The sequence below is a fragment of the Perca flavescens genome, chromosome 3 (genome assembly GCF_004354835.1).
Source record: "Perca flavescens isolate YP-PL-M2 chromosome 3, PFLA_1.0, whole genome shotgun sequence".
Classification (NCBI taxonomy): Eukaryota; Metazoa; Chordata; class Actinopteri; order Perciformes; family Percidae; genus Perca; species Perca flavescens.
In genome coordinates, this window is record NC_041333.1 from 23,464,931 (window position 1) to 23,486,079 (window position 21,149).

General features: G+C 39.6%; 1 protein-coding gene across 3 annotated transcripts in view; it reads left to right on the top strand.

The window, feature by feature from the left end:
* veph1 (ventricular zone expressed PH domain-containing 1) overlaps window positions 1-21,149 on the top strand; it is an 88,290-nt gene that overhangs the window by 41,412 nt on the left and 25,729 nt on the right. For all 3 annotated transcript variants that reach the window (XM_028572983.1, XM_028572984.1, XM_028572986.1), the window contains exons 7-11: window positions 5,322-5,542; window positions 8,656-8,877; window positions 10,070-10,431; window positions 14,322-14,461; window positions 14,823-14,957. In XM_028572983.1, coding sequence (XP_028428784.1) covers window positions 5,322-5,542; window positions 8,656-8,877; window positions 10,070-10,431; window positions 14,322-14,461; window positions 14,823-14,957 — 1,080 coding nt within the window. The remainder of the gene's footprint in view (window positions 1-5,321; window positions 5,543-8,655; window positions 8,878-10,069; window positions 10,432-14,321; window positions 14,462-14,822; window positions 14,958-21,149) is intronic.

The window sequence follows — 21,149 nt, forward strand, 5'->3', positions numbered from 1 at the left end:
ATTTATGTCTGAGCCCGACACAGTTAAAATAAATTTTTTTTTCTCATACTAATGACACATGTACGTTTGTTTGTGTGTAAATCCCGCTTTTATTAAGCAACTGTAGGAAGGCATTCGTAAATGTCAACAGATGAGCGCATCAGCGCACACGGGGCAATAAGCGCACGTTAACACAGGCGCGCTGATGTGATCGAACCCGAACATCATTTCTAAATATCTGTCCGAACCCGGCCCGTTGGGCTCGGGTCGGGTATCCATCCTCTAGTGTGTTTCAGTTGACTAATGATACAAGCTAAGGAATAATAATTATGTCCTTTTTATTCTTTTTGTACGGATTAAACAAACAAGATATAATGTGTTAATTAGTGAGCTTGCTGGTAGAAGGATTTTGTTTCCTTCGGACGGACCAGGATAGCTGTTTTCCCGTTTCCAGTCTTTGTGCTAAGCTCAGCTAACCGACTGTTGGCTGCAGCTCTGTATTTACTGTACAGACATGAAAGTTGTATTGATCTTCTCATCTAACTATCTGCAAGAAAGCGAATAAGTGTATTTCCCAACATGTCAAACTATTTCTTTTAAGAAAAAGATGATTCCCAAACTCCAATTAAGGAACATGAAGAGACAAGAAAAGGGTCCTTGAAGTCAGTCTTAACAGGCTGAACAGGCTTCAAAAATACTCAAATTCCTGTAAAAATGGCTTGGGAATAATTCTATTAGGGCATTCAAACACACTGCAACAGGCAGGAGTGATTATTTCAATGAGTAGGGAAGAACTGGCTGCCCTCTCACATGACTTGTTCTCTGTTGTCCTGCCAAGTGTAAAAACACTCTAACCCTCCGGACAAGCTGGCCACATGCGGAGGTTTTAACTGCTGTCTAATACTTACATCAGTGTTCTGGAGCCTCTGTCCTAAACAAACATGTGTCGACTCCTCAGAGTTCTGTCTCTGCAGCTGAACAGAGAAGAAGAAAATCTCATTCGAAGGAACAGTTAAAGAGCAGCATAATGGTGCAAGAATGATACAATTTAAGGGAACATTAACAGCAAGAAAGGTTCTGTTTTATACATATTGTGAGAAACAGAAACTCGGTTGTATTACAGAGGAGAAAATGTGTTCTTCAAAAAGGAACAACCTCAACTGAACTGCACTTAAGTGATATACCTTCCTGCCTGGTATTACGTAATAATGCTTGAACCATTTTGATGCAGCTGGTATTCATTTCTCAAAATACTGCCTATAAAACTATAGCTACTTGCTTGGGCTTACAATATCAAAATTAGTTTCGTAGCAGGCTAAATGTGTCCCATGAGCCGCATTTTGGCCAACCCATGAGTTAAACACTTGGCTGCCCTGCAGACCTGGCTGCTTATTTGCCTCTAATGGCACTTCTTTTGGTGTAAAAAGTGGTGTTTCAGCGATGAACTGACTGTGATTGGCCTCTGCAGAAACACTTGAGCTGCTGATTAGAGGTTAATTAGCCTAGCAACTGGAGCAAAGTGCAAGGTGGCATCGCTGCAGACTGATGGGCTGGAGACGGAGGGAGTGATGTAGGCTGAGCTGTCTCAGACACACACACATGCACAAAGTGCAAGGTCAGTCATTATTGTCTTATCAGCTGCCTGACTCTCTTTGAGCAGAAAAACCCCCAGTATTGAGCCCTTTATGACCAAATATCTGCAGCACTAATGGCATTCCCATCAGCTTCAGTCTTACTTTGTGTTTAATGCTAATTACCAAATGTTAGCATGCTAACACACTGAACTAAGATGGTAAACATCAGCGCGTTAGCATTGTCATTGTTAGGATGTTAGTATGATACAGCCTACACAGTTTTGTTCATCCGATTTAAATTAACACTCCTAATTCTTCTGTTAATATTATCTTTCCTTCCCATCTGAAAGTGGTTCACAGTAGATCCCTAGACACAAGACACAAGGCAATGCAAAGGATGATACATGATACACTAGGCACACTGGGTCAGCATGCCTGACATTAGCCTCTTACATTACAAACCTCAAGGGGAAAAAACAAACATTATTTTTTTAAACCTGTTATCTGGAGCAGTTTGCATCTTCCAAGGTATTTTGTGATGACACAGGTGTTCAATACCTGTCCGTGATGAGAACATCTTTGCCCAGGACAAAATCCATTATTTCCACAAACTGTGCCCTATGCTACGTCCACACTTCCTTTACTGATATTAAAATGCTTGCTAACATGCAACATACATTGAGAATATATTTTTTTTCTCCCACAAAATCTTTGTTGAAATGAGTATATAGTGCATGAGATAGTTGTATCAACTTGTGTTGTGCAGACGTAGTAAGTAACACATGACTGTCAACTAATGATAGGTAGGATAAAGTCACACATTACAGTCAGTCTCCCTCTTTTCCTCTGGGTCCATTTAAGGCAGTTTAACAACAATTGGGGGAAATTAAAGTAAGGGGAAAATATGGCATGACTGTCACAAACACAGACAGATCATGGGGCTGGAAACCCTAATGCAGTTTTATATTACTCCAGTGCAACCTTTCCTCCTCAATCTTCTTGTCAAAAAACCTGCCAACCCAGCTTCAGCACAGATACAAAATACACACATGCACGCACACATGCACAAAGTAAGACCTCGGTGTCCTGTCTTTCTTCACATTGCAACCATTTGGAAAATAACCCTTGTTTTTCTGGGAAATGCCTCTGCAGAGGCCTCCTGGTGATGGCACTGGAGAGTACCTCCTGTGGGTTTGTGTTTGTGCCACACATACACACACACACACACACACACACACACACACACACACACACACACACACACACACACACACACACACAAACACAATCTCACTGGGGTCCATTTGTACTTGATTCTAACAGGATTGCAACACTCTTTCTTGCTTCCTTTACCTCCTGAAGAGAGTTAGTCTATATGGTGTTTCTTGACTTATTGAGTGTTAGATCAGCATATACCACAATGTTCATGTTATAGAGCTGTGATTCCCAAGCAGCCATTTCAATTGGTCATAAATCAGTTGAATTGGCTGAAATAACCAACAATTTGGATGCATTTTTGGCGGAGGTTAGGCTTTTCTTTTACTTATTACTGTAACACTGGGTTTTATTCATTAATATTTTTGCACCTAGGGAATATCACTTTTGATGTACTTTGCTGAAATTCGTCACAGTTACTTCGTTCAGATAGAAATGTTTAGATTTCAAAGGTTAAATCACCCCTCCCTTGATATACAGTATACTCATTGTCACAACTAATGAAGGCACTCTGGGAAAGAAAGCACACATTCATACACACAGCAGTACAGTATCTCCATGGGGCTTGTTAGTGTGCCAGACAAAAAAAGCAGAGAGATCAGTGTGCCGATGGACAGTCAGGGGAAACTAAGCAACAGAGCAAACAAGGAAAGAAAGGCTTGTCGCTAGACTGATGCAGTGTTTTCTTTTCTTTTTTTTTTAATTATAAAATCTGAATCATTTACATTTAAATGAAGTATTTTAACCAATACTGTATCTCCTGCACACAAATCACATGTGCTCCTGCCAGAGATTGGCTTCCAGTGTTGTTGGGATTATGATAATGGAGTAATGGAAAAGAATGGGCCAAGTTGTGTGTGTGTGTGTGTGTGTGTGTGTGTGTGTGTGTGTGTGTGTGTGTGTGTGTGTGTGTGTGTGTGTGTGTGTGTGTGTGTGTGTGTGTGTGTGTGTGTGTGTGTGTGTGTGTGTGTGTGTCAGCACACATGAGGCAGAAAGAACTGATTTCTTTCTCCAGATTCGTATCTGTCCTGTCAGATCGGCACTTTGGAGGAATATCCGTTACCCTGCCATAATGTTTTGGACAACATTAAAAGTTATAATTAAATACAACAGTTCTTCCTGTTTCTGATTCTTTGCAGGATTTTAAATAAGAATTTGGTCATACGTTAAACAAGTGATGTATTTAGGACATCAAATCAAGGCCAGGTGCTTTTTCCAGACAATTAAACACAAAATGTGGTGATTCATGATTAAGAAAAGCTTCATATGACCTGGCAGGCTGTCAGTAATATTACTTTAAAATGTCTCACTTGCTAACTGTAAATGATGAGAATTCTGCTTATGCTGTCACGTTTGGAAGTATTGTAGTAAGTTCTTAAAAAGTAAAATCATCGCAACAATAAAGTCTAAACTGTGTGCAGAAGTAGCACACATCCTCGTAAAGTCTTTGTGCCTGCAGCCTGCGCTCCAGGCTCACAAACTCCTAAATACCTACTTTGCATGTTTTTACAGTATAAAGTCAAGTTATACCTTTTCTGGTAGTTTTAGCATCCACGTATAAATATAGCATCTTACAGAGAGTCAAACATGGCCAAACTGTGCAGTAACTGCATTCTTCTCTCCTTGTTACAAGGTGTGCTTAAGCTCTGTAAGCACAGCTCTGTCTGTCATTTTGGCCCTCCATCAATCAATCAGTTTGTTTTTTTTCAGTTTTATACAAGTGTGAAGCCTTAAGTTTTTAAAAGAATCCTGTTTTTGTCCCAAGATGGAGTTTTTTTGGCTTTGGCCGCCTTAAAACACAGCAAGGCCGTTACCGAATCATATCACCTTTGTTCATCTGTCATCACAGATTCCTGTCTTGACAGGTTTACCCCACTTTAAAACTTGTCTGTTTTTTGTTAAATAACGTGGTATGATCCAAAAGGGGTAAGGATAAAACCTCGCAGTTTAAAACAGTGATTACAGGAAATAGCACAAAGAGAAGTTTGAACCTTACTCTAAGAATACAACAATTATGTGTAAAGTATTATTGTGTGTCAGAGGCAAGCAGGTTTTATATGTTCCTGATTAATTTTACACAGAAAGCAGGCAGAGAATGATCAAATTTGTGTTTATGTGTGTTATTACAAAGGCAGATGGGAAAGTAATGCCATTTGGGAAAAGAAGAAGTTTATATTTTCTAATTTTGCTGAGAGCATGTGTTTGTAATTATTATTGTTTGTTATGATTTAGAAACAAAAGAAGTTCTCCCCCCAACACACACACACACACTTTTTTTTCACCAAAACACATGTAGTGACACAATACTTTCACAAACACTGGCAATACTGGTCCCATTTTCAGTAATTATCAGTACACTCAGAAACAACCCACAACATTAAAATAGCCATTAAAATGGATGATTTTTGTATAATAAAACAACTTGTTGGCAATCTTAATCTTTCTTTCCTTATTCCTATGCCTAGTTTTACTCTGGAACAAGCATGGATCACAACACCAGATGTTATAATTTTGACATCTTGTCTTTCTCTCTGTGTTGGTCCCTTTCTCCAGACTCATGCTCACAGCTCCTTGGTCTACCTGGTGTCCTGTCTGGGCAGCATGGAGCACAGCTTTCACCACACATTGCTGCTGGAAATCAGAGCTCTGAACGACCGTTACCCGTCTTTACTGGGAGGCTGCGGTAAAGATATCTACAGGATGAGCAACTCGTTTACTGCTATAGCCCGACTGCTGGGGAGAAGACTGGAGGAGAGCACGGCTATCCACTGCAGGTCAGGAGACACACATTTACAGACTGTTTTATCCTCTTATGTCTCTTTTTTCTCTTGTTTATTATAGATACATATAAAGTGTTAACTCTTGAAATATAGACGTCCTGGTAGGTGTTCTTTTTACCATTGACAGGTTAGCTGTTTCCATCTGTTTTCAGTCTTTATGCTAAGCTAAGTTAGCTAGCTGCAGGCCGTAGCATGATATGCAACCTACAGACATGAGAGTGGTATTCATCTTCTCATCCAACTCATGTCCAGAAAGTGAATAAGCATATTTCCTAATATGTCAAACTATACTGTTAAACGTATGGATTTAGGGATGCTGAATAAAACAACACCAAACAAACTAATTAGACATGCTCGATAAACTGAATATGTGTATTCATAAACCAAAATTTAAAAAGTGCTACTCCCATGTCAGGTGCTCATCTGGCAGCAGTAGGAATCCAGATTAATTTCTCTGTTAGAACTAGTAACTTGATTTGGGATATTTAAATGGTTACCTCATGTTTTGTATGTATGTATATATATATATATATATATATATATATATATATATATATATATATATATATATATACTATTACTATAAAGAACTACAGTACAGCAACATGTAGTTCCAGACCACCAGAGATTCATTGTTAATGTTAACAGATGTTTTTGTTCATATTTTTATTAGTGCTTGTATAAGCTGTGATGGTCCTTCAAGTAATACAGCAAATACCGTCCGGTATTTCCTCCCATCATTTAAAGAAACTGACAACTAATTTTCTTAACCTGCTGCCAGAACTTAAGACTGATTTGTTTGCCTGTTTAAACGTTTTGCCTGTGGTCTTGTCACTGGTTTGAAGTTGCAAAAATGTGATGGGACGTACTTCACTTCCCCAATCAGCATTTAACGATATTTAAATTAAAAACTGACAAGAGTTATGGGGTTGTTTGCTTGTGTTGAAAGGCTGCTGTCAATCAAATCTCATCAATCTGCACACAGTGCTGATGAAGCAAATTTTTAAAAAACTAACTTTGATTGTTGCTTATTTACTTTTTATGGGCTTTAAAAGGTGTTGATAATTGACAAATAATCTGGATCAACAGAAGTACATTTTCAGGATAATTGCCCTCTCTGTGTGTTGCCGTTCTCAAAATCCCTCCGCTTCAGGAAACAACAACAAACTTCAAGCTACCAAGCTACACACTAAAATAAGCATGTTTTGAAGCGAAAAAATTGGATCATGCAAAAAGGCAGGCCTTCTTGGTTCCTTCGGGGAATGATTGTAAAGATTTGCAAAGAATATGTTTTGTCATTTACTATCTAACTGGGACGTTTTGGGACCAATTGGTGGGGATTGCTGTGGACGAAGTACACATGTCAATACACTGGTAAGAGCAAATTACATTTAACCATGTATCCAGCTAATTTTAATAGCTCACGTTACTGTATTGTGTGAACAGTTCACTTCATTTAATATTGTATTTGGCGTTTTCTTTTGCCAGATGCAAATGTTCCACCAAAACAAGTTCCTTCCCGAGACCATTTTGCAGATTTGATTGGTTTAAAGAAATGCAAACAACGCAGAGCGTTTTATTCTCCAATCCTAGAATATATGTGTGGAGTGCCCAGACCTTACTCCACAACCCTAAAGATAGGTCTGGCAATTCGAGACTAAATGACAAAGGACAAAGTACTCCAGTTGTAAACATCTGGATTGCCTAGACAATTTATAATGAAATCATCAATTATTTAAATACTGATTCCTGTGTCAAGAGTTTTGAAACTTGTTTGAAACTTGTAAAAAGCTAAGAGAATACATATACTAAGCCCACACATTCAATCGGTTTGTGGTACTAAAACCTAAAAAATGTGGGTTTATAACAATATACTATTATTATGTGCATAAGTTGACTGGGATTCATCTGGCTGTAGTGTGGGAATGACACGCACAGCTCTCTCCGAAACAAGAACATCATGTGCAGGATTGGAGGCTTCCAAAGACTTTGCTTGGGGTATAATAGAAGAAAGACAGAGGGAACGAGGGATTGAGAGAGGCAGGATGGTTTATTAGTGAAACAGCAGGGGGTGAAGACAGAAGAAAAACAACAACGGGGCAGTTGTAAGTCCTCTTTCAGCAAACAAGTGGACTGTTAAATGAAGTTATAAAGACCACTTGTAGGGAAAAAATAGGGACAGAAAGAAAAAATGAGAGAGATGGAGGGAGGGAATAATTAGTTTGGTTAGAGAGCAAAAGAGAGGAGACAGGCAATGAGGGACAAAGAAAAACAAAGCCCAAGAGAGAAAGGAGAAAGTGAGATGTAGCCAACAAAAGAGGGAGAGAGGGGACATGTGGGGCGAGAGACACAGAAATAGAGCCAGTCATTGTGAGAAAGGGAGAATTATAGAAACGCTAGCCAGAAATGTGTCTGTCCAGCTTCATCTCACGTGCCCACCACATGCAATCCAACCCTTTGCCCTCTGTGTGTGTGTGTGTGTGTGTGTGTGTGTGTGTGTGTGTGTGTGTGTGTGTGTGTGTGTGTGTGTGTGTGTGTGTCAGCACACATGAGGCAGAAAGAACTGATTTCTTTCTCCAGATTCGTATCCGTCCTGTCAGATCGGCACTTTGGAGGAATATCCGTTACCCTGCCATAATGTTTTGGACAACATTAAAAGTTATAATTAAATACAACAGTTCTTCCTGTTTCAGATTTTTTGCAGGATTTTAAATAAGAATTTGGTCATACGTTAAACAAGTGATGTATTTAGGACATCAAATCAAGGCCAGGTGCTTTTTCCAGACAATTAAACACGAAATGTGGTGATTGATGATTAAGAAAAGCTTCATATGACCTGGCAGGCTTTCAAAAAATATTACTTTAAAATGTCTCACTTGCAAACTGTAAATGATGAGAATTCTGCTTATACTGTCACGTTTGGAAGTATTGTAGTAAGTTCTTAAAAAGTAAAATCATCTCAACAATAAAGTCTAAACTGTGTGCAGATGTAGCACACATCCTCGTAAAGTCTTTGTGCCTGCAGCCTGCGCTGCGCCGTAGTTTTAGCATCCACGTATAAATATAGCATCTTACAGAGAGTCAAACATGGCCAAACTGTTTTACAGGGTGGACGAGGCATGCCCGCAGTCTCCCTGTGCATATCTTCCGGGGGGAGGCGGGGGAGGTAGTGGGTCAGAGGAGCGGCTGCAGGTGAATATCCAGGCCTTCGATGAGAAAATGGCGGAGGGGAAAGAGGAGGAGGTGGAGGAGGACTCTCCGGCCCCCCAGCGACGCTACAGCCTGAGCCAAGCCGTCAGGGAAGAGAGACGAGAAATGAGATTCAACAGGTTGGTTAGTACTGTATGTAACATGGCATGGCTCTGCTGAGTATCTGCTGAGTATCTGCTAAGTATCTGACTGAATAGTAAGAATTTCTTTTTATGAAGAATACCCAGCTAGAATCTTTTTGTTCCAAGAACGTTCTGAGAATGTTATCATGCACTGTTTTCTTTTGGTCCCCTGAATGTTTTTTTAAATGTAGGATAACATTCTATAAAAACATTTTAAAAATGTTAAAATGTTTAGTATTTTATTTCATTGTTAGAAAATGAAGCCCTAACATTCTTAAAATGTTTTTAGTGGCACATTTTTTGATGTTCCCAGAATGTTTTTTTAGAATAGGATATGCTTTAAAACTCTTATTAAAATGTTTTGTGGTAACATTTAGTTAAAATATGTTAACATTATTAGAACTTGGGACAGTATATTAAAAGGTCCACAAGTCCTACATTTTGATTTCAAGTCCATTACGCTGGTGTACAAAGCCAATAAATGAACACATCACTTGTCTAATGCTTTTTGACTGTACTGCTGTAAGTTGAGAGCATTGATTCCTGTTGCCCATGTTTCTGCTGCAGAACTATACAACACTTTTTTTGTCTTAAAATGACATTAGTTTGTCCTATAACAAATGTATCTTGTATAAAATGATTGACATATATAATAAATATCCATATAATAAGAAGTAAATTAAACAAAGAGCCTCTTTGAATCAGGGTTTTAACTCACCTTGTCAGTGCTAATGGTTCGCTATCTGTTGTGTTATAAAGTGAATAGTCCTGTAGACCACTGAAAATAATTGATAAAGTGTTGGCAAGTGTCTGTTAGCATGTTAGACTTGTAAATGTTGCTACCTTACAAGGTACATTGGGCACAACTGAAGCAAGTTTAACGGGAACTAGAGTGCTGAATCATGTAATTTGTAACTAACGTAAAGTTGGCCAAAGACAACAAAAAGATCTTCAAGCAAAAGCAGACACTCATTACAAAAGATCAGTACCTTTAGCAAAGTAATTTATATGCCCACAATATAGTATTCTTGCCATGCATTGAAATTCAGACATTTTGCAGTTGTATGTTTTTCTTTTAGTTTTTACAAAATCATTGTCAACAATCTCCCAATGCCCACAGAACCCTGCAACAAAACCAAACCCTGGACATTTTGCACCACTTTGTTTTATATTTTCTGGTCTCTCTTAGGTCAAAGAGCCTGGCTCTCCACGCTGTGCGCTCACGCTCCATCAACTCAGACACCGGGGAGGACGGTGAGGGATTGGAGCCAAGCCCAGACCACATCTCCAACACATTGGTGAATTCACACTCAGAAAACCAGGAAGCACCGACTGCTGAGATGAAAGTGACGGGTGACGGTGCGATGCCCATTACCGCTGCCCTGGACAGAGGGGTCAACGAGGCTGAGAAAGATCCAAGCAGAGAGAAGGAGGAGCAGGAGGACGCCGACAGACTCTTCATCCATTTAAGAGACAATATGGAGACGATCAGAGAGTTCTGTCGAGACATGGTGCAGCAGATCCCCATACCAGAGCAGTGTGCGATAGAAGGTAATGTGAACATGACATACATCTTTGCCAGTGCATGCTTTCTTTGAGATCAGTTTAAGAAATAATTTGATGACAGTGTTATTGGTGTATGCAGTAGATGGAGAAGAACAGTGAAGTACGCAGAGAGAGGCAAAGGGAGGGTTTGTGTAACCCGCAGAACCTGAATGAGACTACAGTCAGACGTGGTGGCTGGGGTTGATTAATGATGTGGTATGAATCATTGTTGTGACCAAGTCATCTTGGCCCAAGTCCCAGTAAGTCTCAAGTCATTTGGTCCAAATCTCAAACAAGTGTTGATTTATTTTTTTGGGGTCAAGTCAAGTCAAGTCAGAGGTTATGTCAAGTCAAGTCAAGTGGAGTCCTTAGTTAACGCAAGTCAAGTCCCAAATCAAGTCACGTTTTACATTTTTTAATCCAAAAGTGATTACTGGTGGCACAGACGCAGCCCTTGTGAGTCTGGTCCGACCAATGACGCTTCATCAGGGGTCTTTCATGTTACATGTTGCCATGGCAATGACTTTGATTGACAGCCAGTCCTCCAATCATGACAATCCCATACCAGGGAGCTTTTTGAGTTGTCCAATCATGATTCACAGTTTGCGCTGCTGCCGCCGCTGCATAGCATACTTGATAGTTAGACAGAAACGTGACGTTAAATTATATTATTATATATTTAACAGCTTACATTCAATCTAATGAGTCATTTGAGTCATCATGCCTCAAGTCAAGTCGAGTCTTGAGTCATTCATTTTTTAGTCAAGTCGCAAGTCATCAAACGGTGACTCGAGTCAACTCAAATCCAAGTCACCAAGTGTGAAGTCCACATCTCTGGTATGAATACACCTCCTCTTCTCCTCTCTCCTTCCCACTTTCACTCTTTACCTCACATAAACACCCATTTAGACCCAATCAGTCAGGGAACAGTTTTCTTTTAAATTTGCATGTGCTGATTAGTGATTTTTTAATCCTGTCATGTGAGTGTGAGTGTGATTTTTCTCCTTCTACCCCAGTATTAGTTATAGTTCTCCTATAATTGATATCCTGTCTGGACTGACACCTTATATTGTAAATTTGATCTTTGACGTTTTGTGAGCTAAGAGCTGTGTTTTTTTTAGTTATTGAGGGCCATCAGCCAAGCTGGTGAAGAGGATCATATGATTTTCCCGTGGAATATCTCTGTTTTGAACTGATACAATTTGGCAGTAAGTTACTGAGGAGCACAGCAAATAGTTTTTAAATGTATTATTTATTATTTATCTCCCCCTAGACTTTTATTAAAAATAGATCCTTAGATCATCTCTTTGATTTGACGTTGAATGATTATATTAACTTTATCGTCTCTGTCCCCCATTGGCCTCATCCATGGATTTACATTATATGCAAACCACCAGGCAAAACACAAACACAATTCATGAGAACTGTTTGGTTGATATCTAATCTTTGCAATTCAGATTCAAAATGGTTTCATCTTAAAGGGGTCGGTGTGATCACTTCTATTATTGGTTTTGGTCTTCTCATGGGAGTATTGCCAGACCTATTCATTTATGCCATGGAGCTCGTCATGGAGCTAATTTGTTAATGGGAAAATGAATCGAGGTATAGAGGCAAATAATTGTTTTAAAGTGGTCCGGCTTATTAAATTCAGTTACATCTATACAACATAGTCAGGTTTAAGTAGAAACAGATGAATGTAATGCATACATATGTAGAATAAAGGACATATATATGGGTGCAGTTTTGTGTGTGTGCACGCTTTCGCTCATACCTTAGTTCTGGCAGTGCGTGCTGACTAGTAACAGTCAGTTCATGTGAAAAAACAATGAAATGAGAAACCTCCTGTGTCTCCAAACTAATTTAATCCACTTTCTAAAACCTTTGTAATCCCTTTTCACATTTCCCCTCTCATTCGTCTCATATTCAGGGATTTGATATTTTATTTTCATTCATGTGTTATGCTTTCTGCTTATTTTCCATTTTCCAATTCGATTTGCTCCACTTGAATTAAGACTTCATTGTCATTTTATACTGTTGCAGCGCCTGTCTTAACATTTCCCATATTGAATCTGATTTTATTTAAACTTGATTCAGCCCCTCCTGAAATGATAAATCTTAGCTTAATGGGATATAAATCACAGCTAAATTCAACCAACAAACAATGAAATATGCATTTGATACATCAGATACACATATTTTACAAGATAGACACATTTAGACATAAAATACATTGAGCTAGACAACAGTGTCTTACACACCTGTAGTGTGGGTGCAGACATTCACATGCACAAATTCAATAATACACCAGTTCACACTTAACACACACACACACACACACACACACACACACACACACACACACATACTTACATAAGTATGCAATTGGACAGTACAATTCTTTATGTATTCCTTTGTCTGAGCCATTTGCAGCAGTGAGTCCCTCTAATAGGGACAAGGCTTCAGTCTTTTGAACATATTAAGATCAGACAAAGCTCACGCACACACTCGCACACACAGCACCAGACTCAAACACGACACGAGAGGTGATGATATTTTTATTGACAGGGGAAGGGAGGGGATGTTAGGGGATTAGTCATTTTAACTAAGAGGCAGCCAGGAGTCATATACACAATCATAGACACACACACACACACACACACACACACACACACACACACACACACACACACACACACACGCAAAATAGGAAAGACATAAAATAACAAACTCCTCCTTTGGTCTCTGGTTAATTGATTGAATATGAAGGTGAATGTAAATATACAATTGTTAAACACATATACATAGACACACATTCATTCCTCTATCCGTAATTGGTGCTTTGCATCTGCTCTCTTAGTATTAAGTCTCTTTATGAGAATCAACCCCTAGCAAATGATGTCACAGGTGGTCTCAACTGGAAGATGTCATCATGTTGCTGGCTGGCCTACACGTGAGCTGCCGACCCATTCATCTCAGGGGATGAGGATTACACAGAAGAGTGTGCATGCACATGTATCCTCAATCCAAACACACACACACACACACACACACACTGAGTTGACACAAACAGCGTATACAGCGTTTCCGACTGTCAGATACAAACTTTCTCAGGAACTCATGAAACTAACAAGTGAAGCAGGATAAACAGACACACATTCTATGTATTCTATTCTATCTATTTACATCCTATAAACTGGGATAACCTTGGTTTTGTTGAATTGTTATGGCTTTATAGATTTTACAAGTTTCTGACTAGAACTAGAAGATGTTTGATTCCTTTAACCATCTTGGGGAATGCAGTTATTTTCTTCTTAGATGAGAAGATTGATACAACTCTCATTTTTGTCCGTCTATAAGGCTACACCCAGCAGCCTGTTAGGTTAGCTTAGCTAAAATAAAGTAAACAGGGAAACAGCTAGCCTGGCTCTGACGAAAGGTAACTGCCTACCAGCACCTCTAAAACTCACTTATTTAATTCAAACCAAATTATAAAAACAACAATTTGCTGTTTTACAGGGGATTTTGTGGCACACTATTTCTCGGCTGGAAGCAGTTATTTTATTTTGCATTCATGGCATAAAATAAAAATGACGCGCTATAAAAAGAAACCATTATTTTATTTTGATCTAGCATATGATTTCCTTGTGAAGCACAGAAACTGTTGGCCCGTCACTGTTTTTTTCTTCCTGGCTGAGATGTGGGAGTTCGTGGGAGGTGGTGGTGGTGGGAGAAGAAGACATTTTCTGATGCATGCTATGAATCGATCTGTAAAAATGTTCCCAAGGTTAATCAAGTCCATATGTGCAAGGGACATAGAGAAGCACACAGATGAAGAGAGCTAGCTGGTTTAGCTTGGGAAAATTAATGATTGCTATTTTTATGTGTTTGTGTGACAGATTCAAATCGAGGATGTGTGGCCAAGCTGTCGTTCTCCTGTCCTCTTAAGGGCCACTACTGTCTGTACGCCAAGTCCTGCTTCAACCTGACCAGCCGACAGCCTCATCTTTGGATACACATCATGCTGCTAAATCTACAGGTGCACAGGAAATTTGGTTCTGGTTTGCTCACTGAAGTTGTATTACATTGTAGAGTAGAAAGTAATGTAGTGCCCTTTTTGAAAATCTGGACTTCTTTTAATTTAGCAGGAAAACCTAATGTAAACTTTACATTAAATGTTGATTCTGATTCTTGTAATTTCTGGGAATATATGAAGAGTTTTACAGTTGAGGAAATATCCTTGTTCAAATGCGTAATTGCAAACAAGAGTAGCTTTGTTTTCCCAACTTTTTTCTCCTTTTTGCCCATACTTTTCCTCTTTCTCTATCCAAACCATATCTCTTTTCTAATGTAATTTGATTTGTTTCTCTGCTGTTTTCTTTTCTCTCTCTTTCGACCAGAGTAAGTCCAGTGTCGCTCTGTGCTCCAGGGATGAGTGTGTACAGAGGCTTGCCTCCCTTTGGGAGAAGACACAGCTAAAAGGTGCTCACAGCTTCCCCATGACCATGACACAGCACACCACCCCACACAGGAAGGTACTGGACCACACTCTGTGTGCGTGTGTGTGTGTGTGTGTGTGTGTGTGTGTGTGTGTGTGTGTGTGTGTGTGTGTGTGTGTGTGTGTGTGTGTGTGTGTGTGTGTGTGTGTGTGTGTGTGTGTGTGTGTGTGTGTGTGTGTGTGTGTGTGTGTGTGTGTGTGTGTGTGTGTGTGTGTGTGTGGATGCTGCTTTCCCTATCTGTCTCCAGCTGAGAAGATGAAGTCAGCAGTAGTGAAAAAACCTAAAAACAACTCTTCAACATAATAAAGTGTAGAATTTCAACATCCACTTTGTTTAAATATGGAATGCACTAAATGGACATTTCTGTATACAAGGCCTTTGCTCACCCCTGCTTCTCATCTTAATCATGTGTGTGTGTGTGTGTGTGTGTGTGTGTGTGTGTGTGTGTGTGTGTGTGTGTGTGTGTGTGCCCATTTCAGTGTTTTTGTAAGTGTGTGGATGTCGGTGTTCTTCCATATGCTGCCCTTTCATAATGTGACAAGCTAAGTGGCCGCTAGGAAATAATTAGACCCACAAAGAAAATACAGCTGTGGTTTGTTTTGTGTGTTTCGTGTGTTGTGGCTGTAATCAGATGGACCAGCTATGGTTACCATATGGAGCATCAGCAACTGTACACAGGGCAGCAGTGGCAGGAAGTACTCAGATCTGTTACTTTAGTAAAAGTACTCTTTTACAAGTAGAAGTCCTCCATTGAAAATGTTACTTAAATAAAAGTATGTTCAAGTAAATGTACTTAAGGTATTAAAAGTAAAGATACTCAATGCAGAAAAATAGCCCTGTGACTGTTATACTGTTACATATTATATCATTAGATTATTATGCTCATACTAAGCAGATAAGCAGGATGTTACTGTTGTTGTTGGTTGAGGTGGAGCTTATTTTTAACTATTTTGTATTGGACTTCAACTAAGGATTAGTGATTGGATCAACTGATTGTTTGGTTTGTAAAAATTCCCAAAAAATGGAGAAAGACCTCAGAGTGACACCTTGAAGATGCTTGTTTATTCCAACCAATAGTACCAACTTCAACATTATTAAAGCGCTCATATTATGCTTTTTGGCTTTTTCCCTTTCCTTTATTATGTTACATATCTTTTTTGTGCACATTATAGGTTTACAAAGTGAAAAAGCCCAAAGTCCACCCCAAAGGGTCTTACCTTCTCCAACAGAAAACACTGTTCACAAACTGCTCCAAACAGCTCTATTGTAGTCCAGCCTTTACTTCCGTGACAAACATGCGTCACTTTGTAACACACGTTATAATGCTCGCTGCTAGCATGGCATGCCCTCATACTCTGCTTCTTAATGGCTAGTAGACCTTACCTAGCTACTGGGCATGTCCGACTCCCAACAAAGATGGTACAGAAGTGAGATGTCTCACTCTGTAGCTAAAACAGAGAGCTCAACACACAGGGTGAAAAGGGGACCTGCTGCAATGTGCAGTACAACAAAAATATGTTTTTTGAAAATGAAACCATGTAAACCTATTCAGGTACAACCTTTAAATACAATTATGAACCTGAAAATGAGCATAATATGAGCACTTTAAGAAAATATTCAAATTATTAAAATATTTAAAAGGAAAGTAGTAAATCCTCACATTTGAGAAGCTGGAACCATTAAATGTTTTTGCATCACAAATTACTTAAAAGACTAATAAAATAGTTTCCAATTTTCAGTTGTACTTGGATAAACTGTTTGGTAGTTTAGTTTATAACAAAACATATTTTATGTTTTGTATTTAAAAATCTTAATATGTAAAGTTGTTACTAAAGCTGTCAAATAATTCTAGTGAAGTAAAAAATACACTATTTCCCTCTGAACTGTAGCGGAGTACTGCAAGTTTCTACTTAAGTACTTAAGTAAATGTACTTAGTTACATTCCATCACTGCAGGGCAGGCAGACTCATGCTGTGTGACACTCATCGGTTCAAAGATGGTCGTAAACATCTGCTTTTACTGTTTTCACTGCATCAGTCTCCAGTAAAAGCTCTGATTTACCCTGCTGAGCCACCAGTAAAATGTGCTTTCTGCTGTTTTCAACAGGCTCTAACTGGACCCCTCGTACCTTATATGAACGGTTCACCATTATCAAATCCACTTATTTGCTTGCTTAAGAGTTCGATGAGAAAATCAATGACCCTTTCATGTTTGTAGAACAACATGATGATGATACCTGATGATTAGAGTTGGCATTAATAAGATGTAGTGATACCGACCCAACAAACCTGCCAAGTATTTTTTAAGTTTCTTTTTACTTTATATGGGTTCAGTTTTATTTTCCGGGGGTGCACCAAGGAAAACCACAGATAAGAGTATAGGAGATTTACTGGAGAGAGGGAAGAAGAAGGCCACAACCTTTCCCTCCATCCATATGCTCTGCATTTCCTCTTTGCTTTAATTCCCTCTCTATTAGTCCTCCAGCTTCACTCCTGTCATTGTCAGCCAATAAAAAACACATGTAGTGAAAGACAAGGAGAGAAGAGATGCGAAAGGGAGGAAAGCTATATTACATATTTGGGAAAGAAAAGGTTATCGTCCTGTTCTGACAGGGAGATTTAAAAGTAGACTATGGGGCTTTATGAGGCTTCAGAGTTTCAAGAGGGAGTTATTTACGTCCTCTGACGACTCACTTTAGTAGTTTTTATGGGGAGCTTATTCCCCGGAGTCCTTATGTTTTTTTGCCCAGCAGTTTTCCTTGGATTAGGGTGGCACCTAAATCATGGTCAATGTCTCTGTGGTCCTGATCCGCGCCCTGCTACACCCTGCTACGCTCTGCCGTGCCCTGCTACACCCTGTAATGCCCTGCAGTGCCCTGCTACACCATGAACTACTACAACTACTATTTCTAGTCACTGTTCCGTTATCTTTATTGTGACTATTATTGCCACTGTTCATCACACCCCCAACCTGGCACCGTCAGACACTGCCTACCAAGAGCCTGGATCTGTCCGAGGTTTCTCCCTAAAAGGAAGTTTTCCTCACCACCCGAGGTTTCTTCCTAAAAGGGAGTTTTTCCTCGCCACTGTCGCACTAAATGCTTTCTCTTGGGGGAATTTTGTAAATTATAGAGTGTTGTCTAGACCTACTCTATCTGTAAAGTGTCTTGAGATAACTCTTGTTATGATTTGATACTATAAATAAAATTGAATTGAATTATGACACAGAGATAATATAAAGCTGGTGTGAGCAAAGAGGAGAGGGATGGAGGGAGGTAAGTTACTCGGGAGGAAAAAGTTGAGAAAGATACAGTAACAATAAAAAGCTAATGGGTTTAAAGCATGGAAATAGTAAAGAGTTAAAGAGGCAGCCGGGTCAAAAGATAAAGATAAAACTAAGATTAAACTTGAGCCCCACGAAATTGGAGAGCTGCACCATCATTGCGTTAATCACAACAGACATAAATCAGTACAAGTGAGGAAATTGGAGGTTGAAGGATGAAAAAAAGGACTTTATGGAAAGAAATGGGCAAGATTTGGAAAAAAGCATGCAGTGATTAAGATAAGTGATTAAGATAAAGCATGAAAGAAAAAGGGAATGAGAAGTGTCAAACCTTAAAGAGGGGAAAGGAAGAAAGGGGATAAGAGAGAGTTAACAGTAAAAAAAAGATGGTTGGAAAGAAATAAGTATTATAGGAAAAGCAAAAGTAGAGAGAAAAAAATGTGGAAAGATAAAACACAATGAAGGAGGAAGACGTGAACATGCAGACTGAAAAAGACAGGAGGATGGTGGGAGTGGGAAGAGGTACAATGAAATAAGAAATTGCAGAGTAATTTTACAGAGGATGTGGCAAGAGAAAAGAGGAAGAGAAAGAGGAAAAGGCATGAGATATGATGGGAGACTGGGCTAAAGAAAGAATGGTGAAACAATACTTGTCAAGTATCTCCCTTCTCAGGCTTCCACTTTTCTCAGAGTGAGAGCGTGGAGATAAAGTTTGGTGGAGGAAGAGGATTAAAGGAGAATGGCTGAATACCAAGAGATAGAGTAAAGGTAAAGACAGAGCTGAGACTGAGATTAGATAAAGACATTATGGGAAGGAAAGACACACAAAACGGGCAGGATGCGAAGACGAAAGCAAGAGCTGAAGGAGGAAATGGAATTTTAGGATCTGGTTTACATATAAGAATTGTTGCCTCTGTTTGAAGCTTATATATATACTATATCAGAACATCTTAATGCCCAGAAAGAGCTGTGGATGAATGTGAAGGGAGACAGAAATAAAGCCTTGTTCATTTCCTTCATCCACTCCCCTTTCCAACACTCCCACTTCTCATCCACTCACCTTTCTCCTTACTCACACTGCCCTCTCTACTCCTCTTTCTGCCCCCACCTCCCACTGTTTTTCTGGTTAAGTTTATTCATGAAACCTCCATAAAGCTTGTCTGTCCTCTCGTCTCCTCTACTGTCCTCTCCATTTGTTTCTTCTTGTTTCATACCCTCTCGTCTCATTATTAGAAGTCTCCTCCCCTCTCTATAGGTTCAAATGATCGTATACAACCACACTAGCATGTAGTCTAACTGACTTTAGACATGCACTGCTTAAACTTTAAAATGAATTGTGTGCCTTATCTTATCTAACAAAGTCTTCTTTGAAATGTGAAAATAACACATCTGCTAAAGAGCAGTTGATTTTCAGCTTTTCTAAAAATAGAATAACCTCAGAATATTTATAAAATGTTTTAGGAGTGCAATGCTAAATTGGAGGATTACCTCAATAAAATGATTTCAGAGATATCATCTTTTTTATTTCACACTTCTTCTTCTTTGCCAAAACCTGGTGCCTACATTACCCACATTGCAACTTGACCACAAACAATTGTTTGGTCAGAGATTCGGATGTGTTATGATAGTAGCTGTTAAAGGTGCTCTAAGTGATGTTGGGTGACGGCACTTCTTGTTGACGTATTTTCAAACAAAACCAGGCTAGCGCACCCCTCCCTCCTCCTCATCCCGTCCCCTCTCCCTTCCCTCCTTGCTTCCGCGCACTAACCCCTCAACCTAACCTGACTCCGGCAGATGGATTGCTTCGCATTTGCTCAGCATATCCATCTGGGAACTTTCCGTTGGAGAACTTTTGGGAAGGGGCGGAAATACTGGTTAGCTGATTGGATGAACCATCTGTTTATCACCTATGTTGGTGATAGACGGGCCAAATCAACCAATCAGATCCACAAAGCGTAGGAAAATACAACCACAAGCCCGCCCCTGCTGCTGCAGGCAAAGCATAGCTCGTTAGCTCAGCATGCAAACATGTCGGTAAAGGATATTTGCCGTTTGTGTAACGAGAATTTAGGAATAAAAGGCACCGCTTCAGGTTCATGGACCATATTCCAAAAGAAGGATCCAAGAGAAAAAAAGCAGTAGCGAGCGGCTACCGCTGTCTGAAAATACTGGTTAGCTGATTGGATAAACCATCTGTCTATCACCACCTAACCCACCTCAAAACCAACGCTGATTGGCCCGGTCGTTTGGCTAACGGCTCCAAATTTTCTCTGCCTCAAGATGCCAGACTGATCTGCGAGTGGAAAACTGGAGCTTGCGAAATCAGGACGGTCTCACGAGGCTACCCTCAACCACCACCCCCACAACTTCTTGTCGGTTATTGGCTGAAACGCTGGAAGACTGTTTGTTATGTTTGGTGGTGCAGGTTGGCCCAGTTTGTTTTTGTTGCCGTTTGTCTACAGAGACCGTGATTTTTTACAGTGTGTTCTGTGGACAGGCATTGAGCGGATAGTGAGGAAATGTTTTCTGTATGTAAAAAAAAATGCTGTAGCCTAAAAAACGTGTGACATCGCTTAGAGCACCTTTAATGTAGCCTGGAGACTCAAGCCTCATGCAGAGGTCTGGTAAGCTCACTTCTTTCTAACTCCATTCCCCAAGTTATTTTTTTCTTTTTCTTTTCGTCTTCAGAACCAACTGACACTGACTAAATTGACATTACTTGAGGCCATTTGTCAGACTTCAAAGCTCTCTCTGGAGTTCCCCTTTTAAATAAGAGTTCAACATTAGGTGAGACTACAAGAAAAGCAGTGGAAGTATCTCACCCGACTGTAAAAAAAAAAAAAAAAAAAAAAAAGCATTTTAAAACTGAACGCGAGAACAGCAGTTGCTTTTTCTGTTTCATATTTTGCAGATTCATTACAGCTCTCAACCACTGCTGTTGTAGTC